At 39.5% G+C, this 21282-nt stretch overlaps 2 protein-coding genes across 6 annotated transcripts in view; one reads left to right on the plus strand and one right to left on the minus strand.

Annotated features, from left to right (window-relative positions):
* znrf2b (zinc and ring finger 2b) overlaps nt 1-10449 on the plus strand; it is a 37659-nt gene extending 27210 nt beyond the window's left edge. Inside the window, exons 3-5 of the mRNA XM_044358372.1 lie at nt 5172-5277; nt 6195-6268; nt 6375-10449. Of these exons, the coding sequence (XP_044214307.1) occupies nt 5172-5277; nt 6195-6252 (164 nt within the window). The 3' untranslated portion in view covers nt 6253-6268; nt 6375-10449. The remainder of the gene's footprint in view (nt 1-5171; nt 5278-6194; nt 6269-6374) is intronic.
* On the minus strand, nt 9075-19672 carry nod1 (nucleotide-binding oligomerization domain containing 1). Of its 5 annotated transcripts, XR_006404406.1 has the most exons (13): nt 19485-19672; nt 18437-18657; nt 18088-18262; nt 15417-17229; nt 15160-15243; nt 14508-14591; nt 14329-14412; nt 13940-14023; nt 13773-13856; nt 13612-13695; nt 13397-13480; nt 11888-12948; nt 9075-11854 (listed from the first exon to the last, which is right to left on the minus strand). XR_006404406.1 is itself a non-coding variant. In XM_044358368.1 (12 exons), exons 2-12 carry the CDS (start codon nt 18611-18613, stop codon nt 12876-12878), a joined length of 2826 nt encoding a protein of 941 aa, XP_044214303.1. In that variant the 5' UTR covers nt 18614-18657; nt 19485-19672; the 3' UTR covers nt 9075-12875. The 5 variants fall into 5 exon arrangements, 4 of the variants coding, with proteins under 4 accessions (XP_044214303.1, XP_044214304.1, XP_044214306.1 ...); XM_044358368.1 differs by having other exon boundaries at nt 9075-12948; XM_044358369.1 differs by lacking the exon at nt 19485-19672 and adding an exon at nt 19201-19478 and having other exon boundaries at nt 9075-12948.
* Between the last annotated feature and the right edge of the window lie 1610 nt (nt 19673-21282).

Raw genomic sequence — 21282 nt, forward strand, 5'->3', positions numbered from 1 at the left:
TGATGAGACTTTTGGTGATTCTGTTGTAAGATTATTCATTACAAATCACCTCATCCTGCGTTTCCTTCTCAGCATGCATGACCTACTTTTACTGTGTGTGTCTGCACAGAGACATGACAGCAGTGAAGTTTAACAACCTTCTTCTTGACTAGAAACCATCAAAGAAAATGAGTACTGCATCTCTGGTGTGTTCATGTCATGTCTTAGTTTGACAAAAAACATGTGTTGAAGTTATTATCTCAGTGCTCTGGACACCAACACACACACATACTCAAACATATATATAGATATTATATACACACTTTCCTGCACATTTCCCTTTCAGCTGAATGTTTCCGGGGACAAGTCGAGTTCCTCTTTGAGTAAGTTGACTTCCTGTTCATCTGGGCCAGATTCCTCTCTGACATCCTGTCCTCCAGTCATATGATGATCATTGTTTGATCACTTCCCTACAGTATGGAGAGCACCAGTCAGCAAAGCAGTAAAAAAAAACCACTGACACAGTCTTTAAAGGCACTGCGCTTCCTCACAGATACTGTTAAATCCAGGGGCCGTGCTCACAAAGCTTGCTAGTTTTAAGAGTGGGTGTGTGTTAAGGTTTCAGTCGGCCATGTCTGCAGAAAGCCTTCTCGCCCTCATCTGCCTTGCAAGATCTTTTTCCATTACATTGTATCCTGGAATGTATGAAAATGTCTCTTTGCCCCACTAGTGGTAAATTATCTCAGCTACTTAAATTTGGTTCTTTGCCCTTAGAGGACTACGCATGATGACCATCCTGACATTTGGTCTAACCTTAGCTGAACATTGACCGACACTCTGGTCCACGACAAGGTGTTTCCAAAACTTACAGCTGCATTTCTATAATATATGTTGAGGACATTGATGCTTCCCAGAGGATCAACCCTCTGTTGATATTTATTCTCCACCACATTTCTATCTGGCATGACATAGCCTTGTAATCTATATCCGGTCTGCATAAATAGATATCCAGTCAGAGGCCTTTATATTTACACCTGATATTAATAAGTGCTCTTATTAACTTGATTTGGCCTGACTAAGCCTATCGCGTTCATCTCAATGTATTCATTTACACTTAACACATTAACACATGCTTCTCTTTAACCAGACAAGACATCCAGATACAGAACACATGTTAATGCTGAGTAAATGGGGTCTTAAGTTCCAAAATAAGAGACTTGCCTTTTACAATCCGTTGTTTTAAAGTAATGTTTGTTAAGCCTCTGAATGTGCATTATAATCTGTATGTAGATAATCATGTAATAAGGGGCGGGGGGAATGAATGCAAAATTAGGGGGGCACCATCATGCAACCAAAAAATATCAGTTTCTCCCTGGTTTCTGACTTTATTCTCAAAGGAGAAGACAGGACAAGTGATTAACAGAGCAGATACAGTGTGTTGCTGTAGCTGACAGTTTCAGTTGGACTGTAAATATCAGCATGGATATTAATGAGAGTAGTCATGGGTTTATGAGTTTGTGGCTCGTTACTCTTTAATTTATTATTTTTAAAAAACGTATTTCTTGTCATATGTGAGTTTGTGGCTATATAGTCCTCCTGTAAGACAGGAACCCAGTCTCACCTTGAAACTGCTTTTCAACAGGGGAAGATGGTGTAAAGATAAGGCTTCACTGGAAACACAGTTCATGACAGTGTATCAGTGTGTATGTGTGTGTGTTCTTACATCATGGTCACTGAGCCCAGTGATCACAGCTGCACTGTGGTGTTTATGGCCATTCTAACAAGATAATCAGCCTCTTAGGCTTTCCCTCTCTCTACTACACATACACACATACACACACACAGACAGAGAGAGAGAGAGACACACATGACCTTGAAGATCTTTAATCAGCATGTTTATGCACCTCTCAGTTGTTTGCTTTTAGCCGTACAAGGACAGCCCTCTACTATAAAACACACACCAGCATGTGCAATTTACCAGTAGTCTGATCATTTACAAGCAACATCACATTGATCAATATTTTCTATAGATAGATATAATCTTATGTGTAAGTCAAGTATTAAACGTGTCTTTGTAATTCATCAGAACAGACAGACATATAAACAGGTATTTTACCACCCTTGACTTCAGACAAGGGGCTGTAAAATAAAAGTGCTCTAATCTTTCACTGACATAACTTCACAATGATTAACGCAGCCAATCAGAACGACGCTGCTGGAGTCCAACACAGCAGAGACAGTACATGATATAGGTGAATATTCTCTAGACTTGACGTCAATAAAAGCTGTGGTTTGGCCTTGACACACATATACACAGAGAGGAACGTCTGACCCTTAAATATATCCAGCGCTGCTTCATGACACAGACACACAAAACAGCAGCTGTCATGTGATCATAACATCCCAGCTCCTCCTGTCTGTGTGTTAAACACCGACAGCACAGAGGTCAACCTGCCGCAGTAAACACACCTCCTCCTCCTCCTCCTCCTCCTCCTCTTCCTCCTCCCTGATCCCTGATCCTTCCTGCTGGGGTCATTACAGAGGTCAAAGATCAGCGTGACAATTTTTAACCCATAGCTGTTGTTGTTGTCTGGCTTTTTATCAGTGTTGCCAAAATATTTGGCATTTTGGTTTTAGAGCTACCAGTATCAATATTTTCAGACTGAATGCACAGATATATATATATATATATATATATATATATATATATATATATATATATATTCTGAGACAATATTTCAATATTTAATGGAACATCTTAAAGAGCAAACCATCATGGGACAGTAAAACAGTAAACAGTAAAATCCAGTGATGACGTTCTTGTAGGTTTAGCTGGAAGGGAGGCTCTGTTATTCATTAGGCTTATAAAATGAAGACCTTGAACTTATCAAAAGCAGTAAATACTGACTAGTTCATATTAGTGGCCCTCTATCCACCCTACACTCCAACATGAATAAACTACTGCGGTCTCTACATTTTAATCACATTTGATATATGAATATATGATAGTATAGAAGATGAGTATAGAGGTATAAACAAGAAATCTGATGTGGAACATACTATGGCTGACGACTTGGTTGCACATGTTCCATGTCCAAGCATGCATCAGTGGACAAAATCTTCTAATCTTTAATGAAAGAATAGGAAATGTGATTAATTGACTCATATCAGTGCCAGCCTGGCTCTGTGTAAACGTATAAAAATATATCTATATGTCATCTCTCATGCTCACTAATAAACATATTACTCAGGTTTCCCCTGTTTATGCAAGTTAGTTCACCACTTCCTGATGCCAGCTTTGTGGTAAACACACATGATATCAGTATTCATCTTCTCATCTAACTCTCAGAAAGAATAAATGTATTTGGACTATTTCTTTAAAAGTACTCTACAGATTAAGCATCAAACACCTACAACGCTGTGAGATTCACGATGGACAGTTTGAAAATCATCAAAATGGCTATCACCATGCATTCTTCTTCTTCATCAATACCTGGTGTCTACTTTACCCACAATGCATTTTGACCACCAACAGTTTAGTTGTGTGTGCTATGCTGGCTCCTCACACACATGATATGGCTCTTCAAGACTTTCCAAATTTTGTTGTTCTAATGGATCAAATTCTAATCATACAAAGAGTCATTGAAGGAGGGGCTGTATTTACAGTTACAGCCGCTCCTTTTGTAATGATTGTTAATGGGGGGAAAGTATTTTGTTGTGATCCTGCAGTATCTACTGCGGTCACTACACCACATGATTTATGAACATGTATGAGAACATGCAATGAGACAAATGAGTCTCCTCATCTAACTGTGTCTTTCAGTCGTCGGGGTGTTGAGAGCAATAATGTTCAGCAACTAAGACTAAATGTTAACAAAGCACATCTCTGCAGCATACATCAGTGTTATTCTCCTTTCTGTCTCTGACTGTGTGAATGACTGGCTGACGGCACTGTCAGTACATTAAAGATGTTTTCCCCTCAGCTGAGCTGGATGCCATGTGCTGCAGCCCATAATAACTGGCTTTTCCAGGCCTATGTGGGTTAATCCACTGTTACATAAGGCCAGTTCTAATGACTCTGTGTGTTTTCCTGCAGGTGATGGGTTTAATGGTGCACACGCTGACTTCCACTTTAGACCCGGACCGATGCTTTACATAGCAGAGGAAGATGAATATTGTGCAGTGTACACACACACACACACACACACACACACACACACACACACAGAGTTAACACACATACTGAAGGCAGGGGGTGGCAGAGGTATTGTAGAGATTTCCATGCTGTAAATGTTTGGTGGTTACTCATGTGTGTCTGGTGTGGGTATGTGGCCATCTGGACAACTAACCAGATAGTCAAGAAAATTACTGTTGATATTCATATTCACCAGAGGAAAACCTCCTTTTAGCTTTAGAACTCTGTGAGTTTTCCTCTAGCACCACCTGCAGGACAAAATGAGAAGTTTGCACACAAGATGTCTCAAAATCTAGTGAGAAGATTGCAACAAACTTTGTCATATATTCATACTTGTTTTAATGAATTTAATGATCTTCTAACCATTACTCAGACAAACATTACATTTTATACACAAAAAAGCTCATAATTATCAACAAGAATGATCTGTAAAATTAGATCAATAAATAAAAAGTTGATAAAAGTGAAAAAGACACTGTATGTCTGAGGCAGGATACAGTTAAACTCCTTAGACTCTTATGCAGTAAACCTGTATGGAAAAGAATATTATAAATAATAATAAAAACACAAATAAAACTAACTTATGTTAACTTTGAAATAAGACAAATGAAATCAAATGAACATAAAATTTCAGCCAGTAGAACATGTATTTCTTCTCCTCTTTGCTGCACTGCAATTTCTGTTTATATAACCTGATGTTAAGATCCACTATTATTAAAGATTGAATTGTAGGATGTTGGATGTTGAACACAGTAGCTTATATATCTCGTTGATGAGCCTTCAGAATTGTGTTAATAAAAGAAGAATATCCGTGATGTTTTGTACATCTGCAAACCAATACACTAACCTACTGCTCATTTTTGCTAGAATAGAATAGTTTCAAAGGCAGAGATTGTCTTATGTCCCTTTTTTTATATGAACAAAAGGCGTCATGTAGTGAAGAGTCCTATAATCCATTCTAATAAGCCTGTGGTGTGATGTGTGTGCTGTCTTCCAGAGGACGTCCTGACCAAGGATGCAGGAGAATGTGCAATCTGCCTGGAGGAGCTGGTACAGGGGGACACCATCGCTCGCCTGCCCTGCCTCTGCATCTACCATAAAGGGTATGAAAGACTGTTTAGCACTTCATTTCTTTTATATGACAAAGATGTGGATGAGCTTTATTCCACCATTATTTATGAGGCAGTTTTCCATAGAACCTCCACCACAGGTTTAGACCGGTTCATTTACAGATGTTCCATTAGGATTTGAGTTTAGAAAGTTTAGTTTAGAAATTATGTTTTCTGCAAGGACATTGTTTTATTTGTTACTATACCTGAATTAGTGTGATATAATAGCCACATTAGGAATGTGGTAAACAAACAAGCACAACAGCAAACCTGCATACAAGGTTTTTCACCCAGGCAACCACAAAAATGCTCCTAATTAGGACTGAATGCTGTATCTCTTGACCTTATGCAGACTGAACATTTTTTCAGTTTCTTGCATTTTCAATTTTGTCTCCTAACTTACAGTCATCATCACAGACAATAGTCAACATATAGAATGAATAAAAGTCAACAGTCTCAATCCTGATTGGTTCACACAGCCCACTAGGTATAAATTCACGTTTATGAGGAGTTCATATGACCTGACATGACCACTTCCACCACAGATATCCAATTAAAAAAGACATTTTTGGAGGCTTTAAATTTTTCTGTTATGAAACATTTCAAGAGTACTGATGTTATCATAAATAATGGAAAACTGAATTCATCTTGTCTATATCTGATTTATTTAAACTCATCTGATGGTTTGAAAAAGCATCAAGCAAGTGTTTAAAACTTCAGTTGAGTCAAACTCCCTGATCCTTAATAAAGAAGTCAATATAATAATCCTGCATTGTGTAATAGTGTAATAAGAAATCTAATGAGTCTCCCCTGTGCACTCTGTGTGTTAGGATGATGAAATATTGTATTAAACAACAGACTAACGAGACATCTCATTTGTCTAAAAACAAATTCTTGTTTCCTCTTTCCAGCTGCATCGATGAATGGTTTGAAGTGAACAGATCATGTCCAGAGCATCCATCTGATTAAAGCTTTTTTTGCACAGGTAAAGTTTTACCAAACATGTCAAGGTGACATGTAGTTTTTGTATGATTTTTGGAAATTTTACATTTTTTTTTACTAAATATTCTCTGTTGGTTGTTGGATGACAGGTACCCACGTTGAGAGAGATCTACTTCATTAGCACCAAAATGAAGTGTGGATCCAGGGAGACTGCTGGACGCCGTGACCACTGTGATCAGTTTAACCCCACCCAATAATGTAGTACCACGGTGTGCCAAATCTCATTTAAGCAATCTTCAGGGATACAGACTTTTCTGTTTATGTTTGAGTTGCACATCCACGCTCAGTCTCAGACCGGACGGACCGATCCGCTGACTGATACTCACCTCGCATCCTCCCCAGCCCTGACGGTCAAAGACACACGGGGCGTTACGACAGGCAGGGCTCTCTCAGACAGCAGACGTCAGCTGATTGTATGCCAGGACACCGGAGGAGGTGGACATGGTCCTGGAGGTGGGGGCAGGGTGGAGGGAGGGTGGATTATCCCTCTCCCTTCTTACTCTGTCCCTCCCCTCCTCCTTCAGCATCAGTGTCTAGCAGTGCCTTGTTGTCATGCCCAGCTGCAGCAGGGTGGTGGAGGGGGAGCAGAACTAGCTGGACAACTGCATGGACCTGCAGGACCATCTCACCTCCACTGCCATTCTACCAGTCCAGGAGAAACAAGCCAGAGACATGACATGTTGCTCACATTTTCAGAAAAGCTGCATCAGCTCAGACATTTTCAGAACTGAAGCTGTTGCAACAATGGTGCCAATCAACTGTGAATATTGTCAAACACACACACACACACACATATATATATATACACACACACACACATATTCATCAGTGCTTTCCAATAAATCACACCATGGAGTAGAGGTCTTCATGGGAACAAAAACCTGCACCCAGTCCTGAAGCTATCTACCTGAACCTGAGCTGAAAAGAAATATGCAGAGATTGAACCACATCTGTATTTTCTGACCTTGAAAAATATCAGTCAGCCACTCAATGTCCACTTACTAGCTTTTTAGAAAGTTTTCAACTGCATCTCACAGTCTTCACTGACAGATGGAGTCAGCTCTATCCGATGATGTAGACCATGAGATGTGATTGAAAGCACCAGTAAGTAGGAGTTTCTTTTTTGTCAAATTTACTGTTTTTTCAGCTGTTACTTCATAGAAAAAGAAGCTCAGACTGTTTTCATCATGTTCATCATAGTCAGATGTCATTTGTATAGGCTGAGTATTCATTATAGTCTGTCATAGTATCAGTAACAACTGAAGGTAAACTGGTTCACAGTTTTGAAGTTGTCATTTAATGTATCTTTATTCTTTGGTAATGCAGAGTAACAACACATACTGTGCATCTCAGCTGATGTTTTCTTCAGTGTGCAGGCTCAGTAAACCCATGTTGAGGTTGGCTTCACTGCCTCATAGTTTGGGGTCCCAACAACCACTATGCTGTCTGTATGTGTAAAATAAATGGATTCATTGAGTTAAACAATAAAATAGTCACGAAAAATGGCAGTCACAATTTCACACAGCCCAAGGTGATGTCATGAAAGACAGACAAAAGCAGGAAATCATCACATAGGAGAAGCTAAAAGTTGCTAGAATGTTTTCTTCAAACAATGACTTAAAATGATTGTTGATATTTTTTTCTGTCAATAGAATAATCGATCATTTCAGCTTTAATTCAGTTTTTGTCTTTTCTGACCTTAATAAAACCCAACACATTATTCTCTTTGGCTGCTCTTGAAACGTTATCAGTTCAAAATCATGTTTCAAAGCAAATATCATAAGATTATGAAAAGTCATTAAATAAAAAGATCAAGGTTAATCTGATAATTAGAGTCAGGTGCAACATAATATGAACAACACTGTTGGAGATCATGTAGCATTACATTGACTCAAAAAATGAAAGAAATAAAATTAAAAAAAAAAAAGAAATAAACAGATAAAACAATAAAAAATAGTTATTGGAGTGGGTTCTGGGTAGAAAACCTCATCATTATTTAAATATTCATAAGTCTGTACTGCCACACAGTTTCTTTGTAATCTGCTTTGTGCTCATTTCTATGCAGCGCTTGATTCATTCTTCACTGTAATAACATGTTTCAAAGAGGCTGATCATCACTGAGCCTGCACACAGAGGAAGACACCAGCTGAAACAAACTCTTTTGCATTACAACAGAATTAATATACAGCAAATGTGAACATCAAAACACAATTTTTTCTGTAAAATTGCTAGTTTAATCACACCGGGTCATCAACAAACATCATTTCAATCACGGTTGAAGCCAGTAATGTGTGGTGTGTCAGCTGGTCTCGGGTCCTGGCAGCTCCAATCAAAATTTCAATCAAAGTTCTTGCATTTCTACAGACCCAGACCAAGTGAAGTTGGCCAAGGCAACCTTGGAATGACTGGACTTGTCGGGTTTTCAGGGGGTCAGGTTTGCCTGAAGACCTCTACCGTGGAGTCTACAGATTTTTAATCCAGTGAAAAACCATCGCATCTGAATTCACTGACAAGCTTGCCTCCAACCAGAGAGGAGGAGCTCATCGATGACATCACTGAGTGGATCCCAAAGCTCAGAAATTCTTTTAGAGTTTATCATTGTTTTCTTTCACAACCTCCTTTTGTCTACGACTCAGATCCCAGCGCTCATCTCACCATCCTGATCATAATGTTATACTGAGGAAAACAAACTGCTTCTTTATCTCCTCTCTAGAAACTTCGTAAGAAATGTTGTGTAACTGTGCCTCCATGCGGAGGTGTGTAATGAGGGTGTGGACATTTTTTCATCCAAAAAATGTTGGTTAACAAGAGAGAAATTGTCCCAAATGTCCTCCACCTGCCCTTGCTGCTGTTTCTCCTCACGTCATTTAGTTACCTCCTGAAAGGACAGGAATGCTTCTGAGTGAGAGGAGGATAGTTCATGAGAAATGAAGTAACTTACTGCAATTAATCAAGTGGACATAACACATTATAACATATTAATGAATCAATTTACAATCATGATGATTATGAGTTCTTTTCAGATTTTGTTTGTGCTACACCCAGTTGACATGAGCCACAGCCTCATGTAGTCCTAACACACACTGATGGATGAATGTCTTTCTTCAGCCTACAAGATACTGGAATTAAAGGGACACTCCACTGATTTTAAATGGCAAAGTCAACTGACTTTGCCATTTTCAAGAAGAAGTTTCATTGTTGATCCCACCCAGCCTGTGAAAACAGAACGCTCTCTGTGGCTCTGGAGGAGGTATCACATAGGTAATCTCACTTTGGGCTTGGACAGTACAGATTTATACCAGAAAGTCTGTCAAAATTGCAACTGTGAAACTCATGTTCTAATATATTCAACTTTGTGCTAAATAATACAGAAGTGTCCGAATAAGCAAACAGATGTATATTATTTAAAGTAATTAAACCCAAATTTTATGGATTCAGTGCTATGTTGGCATTAAAAGTCAGGATATCTCGGCCTCTGCTGCTTCACTTTTCACCATCCTGTCTTTAATCTGTCTCACAAGTCCTGTCACTTTATGAAAGTGCAGTACTAAATCACTGGAGTACCCCTTTAAAGCATATCATCCTTTATGTAATAATCCTTTACAATTTTTGCTTTTATCTTTCAAGTTCTTTTTTTAAAATATATTTTTCCACTATGTCTTGTTGTGGCCGGGGTTATAATACGGGGTCAAAGAAACTGCATCAGTTTCTGGGTCACTGCAGAAAAGTGGAGTGAACTTTTGGAGTTTTGGGATCCACCCCGCCACACTCATGACTACTGCTGCTTCATCATACTGGACATATAACCTGACAGCCACACAGAGATTAGCTGAGCCATGTAATACACTGTCCCCGCCACACGGTGGTGCTGCAGACTCATCTGAAAGTGTGAACTCTCCTCATCATGCTGTTCTCTGTTGGCAGCAACAGTCTGGACATTGGCTGATTGATGGACATTTCACAGGGCTCATACTGTACCTTCGTCTCTCACTTTGACTGACTTCTGCAACCAATTATTATTTATCATTGTTTTCATAACTGATTACTGGAATGATTTCTGTGAGCAGGTTTGACTCTGACTAGTGATGTCTTTTAATTTCTGTCTGAGTTTTAGCGGAAAAGTGCAACAGATCTGGCCTTAATAGATACAATGATGACATTCAACTTCCTGTCCTTGTGGGTTTTTTTATTGTTCCTAACAGCTGCCTCCAATAGCACAATGACTCATTCACCTCACAAAAAGACAAGAACCTGTAAGTTAGGATGAAAATGAAGAGGTGCAGAGGAAAAGCCAGTGTAAGATGAAGTAATACAAAAGAGGTGGAATTTGAGAAAAGCTTAAATTCTATGGTGTGACATAGTCTGACATTGTGGGAGACCAGAATGGAGCAGGGTTTAGTTGCTATCACGTATGTTTGGTGTTTTGGTCATGTGATAACAAGTAGAGGTAAATTGGGGGAGATAGTAACTCCTGTCTCTGCTCTGTTTAAGGATGGTTTCTAACATCAGATGTGGACAGCCTCCTTGATTTTTCTGGTTTAATGACCTTTGACCCCTTTGTCAGACATCAGCAGTCTATGAACACCAGAACACAACTAAACCAAGCAACTCCCTCCACTAAGGGAGGCCATGAGATGTGGCTGAAAGATTTCAAAAGTAAGTGGCCCTTGTGACCATTTGTCAGATAAACAAAGCTGTTTTTCAGTCAGTTTGTAAGGAGACAATTGAACTAGTGAGGCAGTAATCTCTTTATTTCATAGCTTTACAACATTTACAGTATGCTGTAAAGGATATCATAACTTCATGCTAAATATTCTATGAAAGCAGTCAGAATTAACCTTGTAGCTTTCTCTCTAGGTTGGGTCAACTTCTGTTCTCCACTGCATTTTGTTTTGCAGCTATCGTCATACTCACTTTGAGTTTCCCCGATTGCACGTGTGGTGAGAAGTCCCCTGGATGTGGTGATGTCGTGTGGGAGGAACTGGGAGGGTTGCATGTCTTGACTCAGAACTACGTTGGTGCAGTCCTAAGACAAGCCTTATATGAGCTACTACTGAATCAGTCAAGCACTTTTTAGATTTTTCTTTGTGTTTTAATCATTTATTTCTTGGCAGTTCTGAGCCCAAACAAGCATTACCAGTAAATGTGCACTGTTAAATATATAAGTGAAAAAAAAATCACAATAAACATACATTTCTTTTATGTAAAACTATGTACAAAAACAGCTAGGAGTGATTCCTTTGGATACCAATCATCTTTTACTTATTTTTATGCCGTGTTATTTAGTGTTTGAAGCTAGTCAAATTTATAAGTAAAAATCCAGCCATCTGATCAGCTGGGTGTCCTACTGTACTTACTTTTCTAGATAAAAATATGACATGGAGCTCAGTGAACATTCAGTCAGGAAGTCCACCTTTTGTACCACATGCTCAATTTATCAAATTACTAGAGCATGTACAACTACATGATAATGTGTTATTATAATAGTGTGTGAATTAAAGGTCAGGACATCTCAGCCTTTGCTGCTTAAAGTTTGACTATTCTCTCTTAAATCCGTTTTACACAAATCCTTAAACTTTATGAAAGTGCAATACTAAAACACCTAAGTGTCTCTTTTAAAGGGTGGATGATGATAAGTGATTTGCTGTGTGCTTTGGATGACTAAGCAGGAAGGAGCTGCCTCATACAGTACATTGTATTGAATCACAATAAACTGACTTTTTCACAGCAGACATTTTAACAGGTGATAGCAGAGAAAGTACAGGAGGAATTTGCAACATGAGTTATGGCTGCCTTCTACGTAGGTGTGTCAGTGTCAGGGCAATGCTGCTGGTTCACTGTCATGTGACTGGAACACATATTTTATTAGTGACACCTGTGCTTTTCCTGCTACGAGTCAAATGTCTGCTGTGAAAAAGCTCTATAGAGGGAAAGACCAGCAGCATGATTAACTGAGCTCCATGTTTTGTTCATATACACTAAGTGTCCCATGTCACCAGAGGCTGTCTGGTGGGGGGGGAGTTGATACACTGGCAACTGGAATCCCAACAGTAAACATTATAATTATGCTGTTGTGTTCAGACTGAAGTACACCTTAACACATGTAACACACAGCACCTCAAGTAACAGTCAAATCATAAATAATGTAAAGTTATTGTTCATATATTCAAACAAAACAAAACAATGTGCCTTAAATCTATGAATGTGGTAATGAAGAAGGAAGTCATTGTTTTCTTGTTAACAGTGCTTCCACTTCCTTTTTTTTGTAACAGACATGTAAAACTGCCAAACATTTGGGCAAAATTTCAGGTAAACATCCCCCATATGAAAACTGAAACAGACATTCAAAAAAAAGCAAAAAAAAGATTCCTCAACTAGTGATGAATATACAGTGTTTCCATTACAGCACAAAGTGTGACTTTGTGTTCTCAGCAGTCCAAACAGGTGCAACCAGGTGAAATCATACAGTGTAGCATATTAGCTTAAGCTAATACTACCACTTCGCATTCAGTGAACACATGCTAGATATTCTCTATCATGCAGCAATTATTCAACTTGTGCACATGGCTCCTTCCCACATTAGTGCGCGGTCAGTAAAATCGCAGCCTTTTCGTTTCCACAAACTGTTTCTGTTCCTCTTCAGAGATCTGGTTTCCTTTCACACTGTAGGAACATGATCACACCCCATCAGACATTCATTCAAGTCCAAACACATTATTATATTCAGAGGGAGAATACAAGAAAGTGATCCTGATGCTGTGAAGAGATTGTGTGACACCCTAATGAATACTAAAATTACGCAGTTAGTTATGTTTCATTAATATGGATTATATTGGCAATAGATTTGTGGTATTATTCTTATCAATAATATCAATTTATATCTATCAATAATAATGCTAATGGATGTTTTTGGACTCTTAACTCATCTGCCAGATCAAATCTCCATAACTGATATAGATAGATAGAGATAATCTACCTTTCTCCACTAAAGGAAGACATTTGTTTGACTCATAATCAACCAAAATTCCTTAATCTGAATGAATTTGGAGTTTAAATGCGTTATCAAAATTAACTGCATAAATGACTAAAATAAACTTCAACTGTTCCTCACCATATCTCTTTAAGTGCTGTGTTGTGAGAAAGGGCCTCAGCGAAGTGTTTCATCCCGTCCACAGTGAAGCGGTTATTGATTAACCTGCAGACAAATATACCAAGCAGGTGAGTTTCTGATTATCAATGTCTGACCAGCGTATTCAGCAGCATCAGAGGTTGGGTGCACAGTGGCATCATGTGAGTAAATACAGAATGTGTTTTTTTTTTGCTTACCAGAGGTGGCTTAGACCAGTGTCTGCTTGGACCAACTGAGCCAAGTATGGAGCTGCATCATCACATATCTCATTCTGCACCAACCTACAACAGCACAGAGTTGGAGTTCTCTACACACAACAGCAAAAATCACTCAAACTCAAAGTAAATGACCTGCCTACCAGAATATCCTGAGGCAGCTGTTCTCTTTCAGTGCTTCTGCCAGGATCTTCGCGCCTTTTGATGTGATGCCATTGGCTGAGAGGCTGGAATAGAAACACAGAAATGATGAGTCAATGAGTTTTAGTCAGGGGTTTTATATTGAGTTTGTGAGTGGTTCCTTTCTCACCTGAGATTGGTAAGACTTGGGTGGTGCCTCAAAGCTTCTGCGAATGCTTCTGCTCCCTCATCACCGATGGTGTTCCCCCACATTCTGGAAACAGAGACATCAAAACCTTCATGATGAGCTGCAGTCACTGACTTTTTTTCAAGGTAATATGTTTTGTAGTGCTTGAGGGATGGGCATAAAACAATTTTTTACACTATCAGAAACCTTCCTCCATTAATCCTGTCAAGCCACCAGAGCAACATTGCTACTCAGTCAGATGTTGCTCTTGATCTGTAGATGTTACACGTCATTGGCTTTTTCTTTAAAATTTTACCACCTTCAAGTAACCAGCTGTATATGAGGTAATCCTTGATTAAATGATCCTTATACACACAGCAGTGAAGTCTTACCCCACATCAAATATGCTCTTGCTCTTCTGAATTGCACTGGCCAGATACTTCCCACCAACACTGGTGATCTTGTTTTTACCAAGCCTGAAGGAAAAGTAAGGACAACATTAATTAAAATACATAAAAACAAATATATATTATTTGATGTGTCTTGGCACAAGTTCGAATTGATATCTTACTTGAGAATTCTCAGCTTTGGGCATTCCTCAACTATCTGAGCAATTAGCTTGGCTCCGACATCTGTGATGTTATTGCTGTAAAGCCTGAGAACAAAAGCACACATTTTTAGAAACACACGTTTTACTTTACTAGAGCACAATTTTAGTTTTGGGGGGTAAAAGCTTTTTGTAGCCTACCTTTATTTTCAAGACAATTTTTGTATCCCTAAGATTTTGTACATTCAAAGTACCATTATGTATCTGAACCAAAATTGTGTGTGCTACCTTTTTTTTCATCAATTTGTCCCTGATTCTTTCTTTTTAAAACTGCCAGTTCCTGCTGCTGAGGACACACTCGCTTCTATATTTTGTTCAGACTGTCCTACCACAAGATAATACTATATGATTCATGATTCTTGAAAACCAGTAGTCAAACTCTCCACAGGAAGTTCAAGCATTTATTCCACAAAAAAACATCTACAGAAATAAATAAATTGTTTCATGTTATGGATAACTGTGGCTATAACCAGTCCATTTGCTACTTTTTGGGGGGTAAGTTGAAGGAAAGACACAGAGCCACTCCTCTTTCTTACACAATCTCATCTCAAGCTCACACACTCTTTTGGGGAGAAATGCAGATTATCAGTCTGGAAAAATGGACTTGTTTACTCACCCCAAGACCTCCACAATTTTCTGCTTGCACAGCTCCTCTGCAAGAATCTCAATGCTGATGTCTGACAGTTGATTGACGCAAAATCTGCAGGCGAGCATGTTTGATAATGCATACAGTTATATATATATATATATATATATATATATATATATATATATATATATATATATATATATATATATATATATATATATCATACAAAGAGTTTGGATTTACTAGACTTAAGAATAGAGGACATTTAGAAACATGATTCTTACCTCACTATTCTCATCTTACAGAAGGATGGCCTTAGCTGCTTCATCCCATAGTCACTGATATTGTTGTTGTCCATGTCGAGCCCCAGGAGCTTCTGACGGTGCTGCAGTACAAAGTTCAGGGCAGTGCAGTCACCTGAAAACACGTTACAGTGACCCATCTTGATGAAGCTGGATGTGATGCCTTTGGCTGTCATCTGAGCAATGTCTTTGCTCCCCGTCTCGAAGATGCACCTCAGCATCCACAGGAAGTTGGGCAGAACATGAACTTTCTTGCCCTCTTCACTCATGTGATGGGGTAAGCCCTGGAGGTGCGACTTCACACTGGTGGAGAGGTATGACTTTAGTAAGTTCCGTTTTTTCTTTAGTAACACAGGAGAGACCAGATGCTGCATCAGGCTGTTGTTAGCTTTGGACAGCAGTCCACACAAGAACAGATTAGTAAACTGAAGGTGTTCATTAGTAGTAAACGGCTTCTTTTCACTGGGCTTTGAAGATCCACTAATACAGAAGTTAAAAGGCAGACAGGAGCGTTCCCTCTTCCTGCTGCACTCTGTGAAGAACTTGAGGATGGAGCTGGCAGCAGCCTCTTCATCCAACACAAGAGCAAACGCCGCCAAGAAAGACTGCAGAGTCATATGGAGGAATTCAAAGGTAGCAGGGCTTTCGCTGGCATCATACTCACTAACAGCTCTAAGGAAGCCCAGTGGTAGGTCCTCCTCTGTCAAGCCGCAAGCAGTAATCTCCTCTTGGCCACAAATGAAGCTACCTCTCTCCATACCCTGTAGAGCAAGCTTGGCAAATGCTGTGAGGGGCCTGAGCCCTGCTTTGAATGTCTCTGAGGCACAGCGAGTTCTTTTCTTCAGCAGAGATGGAGTGGGTGATGCTGAGCGGCTGAGGAACACCTCTGACAGCAGGAGGAAGATGTCACTGAGTGTGATGCAGGTGTCAGGCAGCTGAAAACTATCATGCATGGTCTGCAGGTGCGTAAAGCTCTTGAATACGATCCAGCAGAACAGGGGGGTGGAGCACAGGCCGCAGAGGTGGGGGCTAGCATCCAGCTGAACTGAGACCAGGTCTCGCTGCTCCTGCTCCTTGAAGTGCAGATCAACGTAGGTCTTCAGATGAACTGGGGAGAACCCCCGGAGAGCCACCTTCTTTCTGATCACCCTGCTCTGGATTTCGATCCCTGTCCGGGCTGTCAGCACCTTCTGCGAGCCCTTGAGTAGTTTCCCACAGAGCAAACTGAGAAGCAACTGGAGAGGATGTGCCTTCTCCTCCGGTGACGCTACTTCAGGGACATTCATCAGGTCTAGATCCTCCTGAATCTCATCATAGCCATCAAACGTAAAAATAGCCTTCTCAGGGAAGCGCAAGATGTAATCAAACACTTCATCATCAGGATCGTGGTCTGGGTAGAAGTTGTATTTGAACAAAAGGTCTCTGAGGGAGATCTGCTCTGTGTCCTTAAAGGTGCTGAACATCCTACAGCGGAACTTAAAGAAGAAGATGGCATCTGTCTGCAGCTCATTCTTGGACCACAGATTTTGGAGTTTCTGCAGGAGGATTGATTTTCCCACACCGGCATCCCCCATTACATAAATGGTTTCAGCCTGGGGATTGAAGACTGCATGCTCCCCAAGGAGCTGGTCCAGACTCTCCAAGAAGCCCAGACTTTCATTGCAGTCGTTCAACAGTTCCATCAGTGTGTCGGTGTAGAGGTCCTCCAGCCGGGTCTCCTCTTGCTGTCCGTACGACATGATGAAGTTGGTGTCCCGGCTCATTTCTTGCCTCATCTTCTCATTATACCTGCTGACTTAGAGGAAATAACTGCCAATTAGTGCAATATAGAAACTCTTAGTGGTATTAGTAGAACCAGAGTTAGGCCCAGTGTAATTTGTATTTACTATACAATTTCCAAAAATTATAAACTTTGTTTGACTTATATTAAAGGACAGCTTATTTATACTGAAGGATTGGTTCTCAGTGGATTTTGGCCCCCATCACTTACATTGAAAGCACATTTGAAGGGGATCTTTTAATAGTCAGTATGAACAGGAGGAATGATTACAGTGAGGAAAACCTCTTTCACTGTTCATATGGACACTTGAAAAAGTTTGAAGCTATCCTTTAAACTATTTCTACATTAATATTTAATGAACACATTAACACATTTAATTTCTCAACTATACTCAGAACCCTATTTTAATTCTTCCTTGAGCAAAGAAAACTGTATCATTCTGCAACTAATACATTTTAAACCATTTAGACATCTTGCATAAACAATTGCAGACCTTAAACTGAGCCCTGTGGAACACCACACTTTAGTCTCATTATATTTATTTTGAAAGACATTGATACACATTGTCCAAGTAGTTACGTAGTGATGATGAGTATGCCAGTCCTCTACTTCCACACTTTTTGTAATAACAATTCATTATCATAGTTCCATTACTGCCAACTCAGCTCTAAAATCATACTGATTGTTACTCATGATGTTATGCTTCTCAATAAAGTTGCCCTGACTGGATTTTTTAAATGTCTTTGAAAACTAGGAAAGCAAAGAAATTGCTCTATAGTCTGAAAATAAATGTTTATCTTCAGTTTTGTACAAAGGAATAACTGTGAAAATGTAAATGAGGCACAGAGAAGGATTAGTTATTGCAGTACTTACTGGGATCTGTGTTAACCACCTTCATCACCATCATATCTTCACTTGGGTTGTAGTTGATCTCTTTCAACCATGGCTGGAGATCTATGTATGCATCACATACTTTATATATGATGTAAATTAAGTATGCACTGGCCTCTTCCCCTTTGCATTGGACTAGCTCCAAGATTTTGCGCACCTATAGAATAATCAATGGAAATAAAGTATTTGTTACAATTTCATAAACAGTACCTCATGCTTTGTGTTGGATTTTTACGACAGGATATATTACAGAGAGATACAACACAGTATATTAGATTCTAAAAAATCCAAATTGAGAGCTTAAGAAAAGAATAGCCATTGGTTTTCCTACCTGATCTGTCTTGGTGGCGGTTCGCTGTACGATCTCAACATCTTCTTCACAGAGGAAGCCACATGCTAACAGGTTGTCCAGGATACATTGAATGCTCCTCACCTTGGACACCAGAAGCTCTCTGTGGCAGGTCAGGACGTTCAGACACGACACGTTGGCTTCTTCTACCTGACCCATATTTACTGCAGGGTAGTCACCGCTGTGATAACACAACACAAGACCTGGCCAAGACAGATACACTGTATTTTAAAGGTACAGTCCCCACACAGATATCACAGATACTGTAATTGGACGCATCACTTACAACTAATGATAACCAATAATTGGAGAAATCTGTAATTGTGTTTTGCTGAGTCCAGATAATATTGCTGATTTGACATTTTGACTCAAGACCATAAATTACATGGTATTGAGTTCACGTCATGGTACAAAGTACACGTCTGAATAAGTCCAGACATACATAACCCGATTCTGATACAAGAATGGACATTTTCTATATACTTTAAAGCATTGGCAGTCGCAGTATTACCAAAAAATAGTACAGAAATAAATAAATAAAGCCGTAAATTGAAATACACAACGGGAAATAGGTCTAACAAGATCTTTGTTTAATTGGCAGCTGCCCAGAAATTGTTTACCGGGTTGTCACTCTGACAAGTTATTTTTAGCTTATAGTTGTTAACTTATATTATATAATTATATTATTAAATACTTGAATTTCGATCCATGATAAAACAGTTTGCCACACAAGTAATCCTTTCTACCTCAGCTGTTTCCGAAATCCTTCGACACCTCCTGTTGTGACACACCCGCGGCATTGACACTTCTTTCTTCCAATTTATTATCAGCTATCAAAGCCGATAAATACCATTCGCGTAAAATTTAGTGCTGAAATTTTGTTTACCAGCAGTCTTTCAGTCAACTTAAAGTTTCAAAATTGGAAATAACCGCTGCTTGTTGCGTCATTAGCTTTGTTTGAATACTCTGTGATCCAGCTCAGAAAAAGCGACCTGTAAGCGTGCTGCACGTATAACGGCATGAATCCTACCAGTGAGTCGTGTCCACGCCAGGTGCTGTGACACCGCCCTTTAAAAAATCTGAATGTTGAAAGGAACTAACAGGAGTTAAATGTCACTATTGTAAACTAAAGCTACTTTCCAAACAATGTAAAACAGTGTACTGAAGCTTTCTGTTGAGGGAAGTGAAAGTGACCCGTCTCTTTGCGTCATTTCTCTACAGAATTTCACAACCTGCACGCTGCATTCACGCACCCGCGGAAATATGGAAATTACAGTAATACCAGGTATTTTTCTACCTTTATAGGTAGAATGGGATGATACACAATATAAAAAGTCATTGACATGTCCAAGGGTCTTTTGACTTTCTTTTACTGTCAATGAAAAGGTTAAATGTTTTTTCTGTAGTCTCTTTTGTTCTTACTTCCCCACATGGTGCTTCTGAAATGTAATTTCTATTCTTGTGTATTTTTTTATATTATGAAGAATTGGGCATATTGTTACAGAAGCCCATTTCTGCCAGTAAAAGAAAAATAAGACAAAAGTTCTGCATCTGTGAGGCCGTGGCCGCTGGAGGACCAGCAGTCCTATACAGTCTTGGAGCATGATATATAGACAAGACATAAGATGATGTAACAAGACATGACGCATCAAAGAAGACATAACATACAGTAGGTCTCACTTGGACCATGAAGAATATGAGGAGACACAGCATATTAAAGGTTTTAACAAATGTAATTTATTTGATCAAGCTGAGATTAATTAATTATATAACAAAAGTACACAAGAATATGTAGTGGAATCAGTAGTGTAGGATCTGCATGAGAGTGAAGATAGTGTGTGTATGTTGTAAGGTGCAGAACATAAAAAGGAACATAAAAAGGAACTAAGGCTGCAACATAACCAAACAGGTGCCTGCAGGGAAGGAGAGAGAGAGAAAGAGTTAGAAGCAACCAGGACTTTGCAGACTGGGAACACTGGGCCCAGGTGTTCCCAGTTGGATCTGATGATCCACCTGAAACAAAACAAACAGCAAGGTGAATCAGAAGACGTAACACGTGTCAAACAAGACACATAACATAGTGGATAATCTGACAAAGTCTGACACAATAGAAAAAACATGCCTATACATACTTTAGCATAGGCTGAAGTATTGGTTAAAACTGATGTGACACGACAACAGTTCAATTCATGTGGATTGTGCGTGTGTGTGTGTGTGTGTGTGTTATAGGAGGAGGAGGGCAGTTGGTTACAAGGATATGTGGGTGCACATGCATATGTAGAGGTTATAGATGTGTCACTGAGGATGAGTGACCAGAGGGGAAAGAAACAAAGCAAACACAATTTTAAAGTTTATTTTGTTTATTATATTAATTAACCAGATAATAATAAGTTAAAAATGGAAGGTGTGTGTGTGTTGGATGGGTGGGAGTCTCACACGAGAACAAAATCCTTAGTATGGATATTTGAGACTTAGACCAATGGGGAGAAGCTGGCCAGTTCAAGGTTGGAGGTATCATCCTAAACAGCTCCCAGTATTGACTGACCCGTAATGACTTTTTTGCTGTAAGGCTGTAAATTACTGTGGATTCTCTCAGGACATCAATCATCCACAACATCCACAGAGCAGCAACACATGGCCTTGCTCATGCTGGAAAAGAATCTCCTAATCGCCTGTGTTTTAACTGAGACAAAGTATCCTCCATCACTGCCCATGTCAAACCCATCTGGATGACTGCTAACGGAGGGAGGTAAAGCTGCACCATTTGTGGCATCATTATTGCCAGCATTGCTTTTATCATCACAACCAGTGGCGGTTGATGTAAAGGT

Source organism: Thunnus albacares, chromosome 8, assembly GCF_914725855.1.
Source record: "Thunnus albacares chromosome 8, fThuAlb1.1, whole genome shotgun sequence".
Taxonomy (NCBI): domain Eukaryota; kingdom Metazoa; phylum Chordata; class Actinopteri; order Scombriformes; family Scombridae; genus Thunnus; species Thunnus albacares.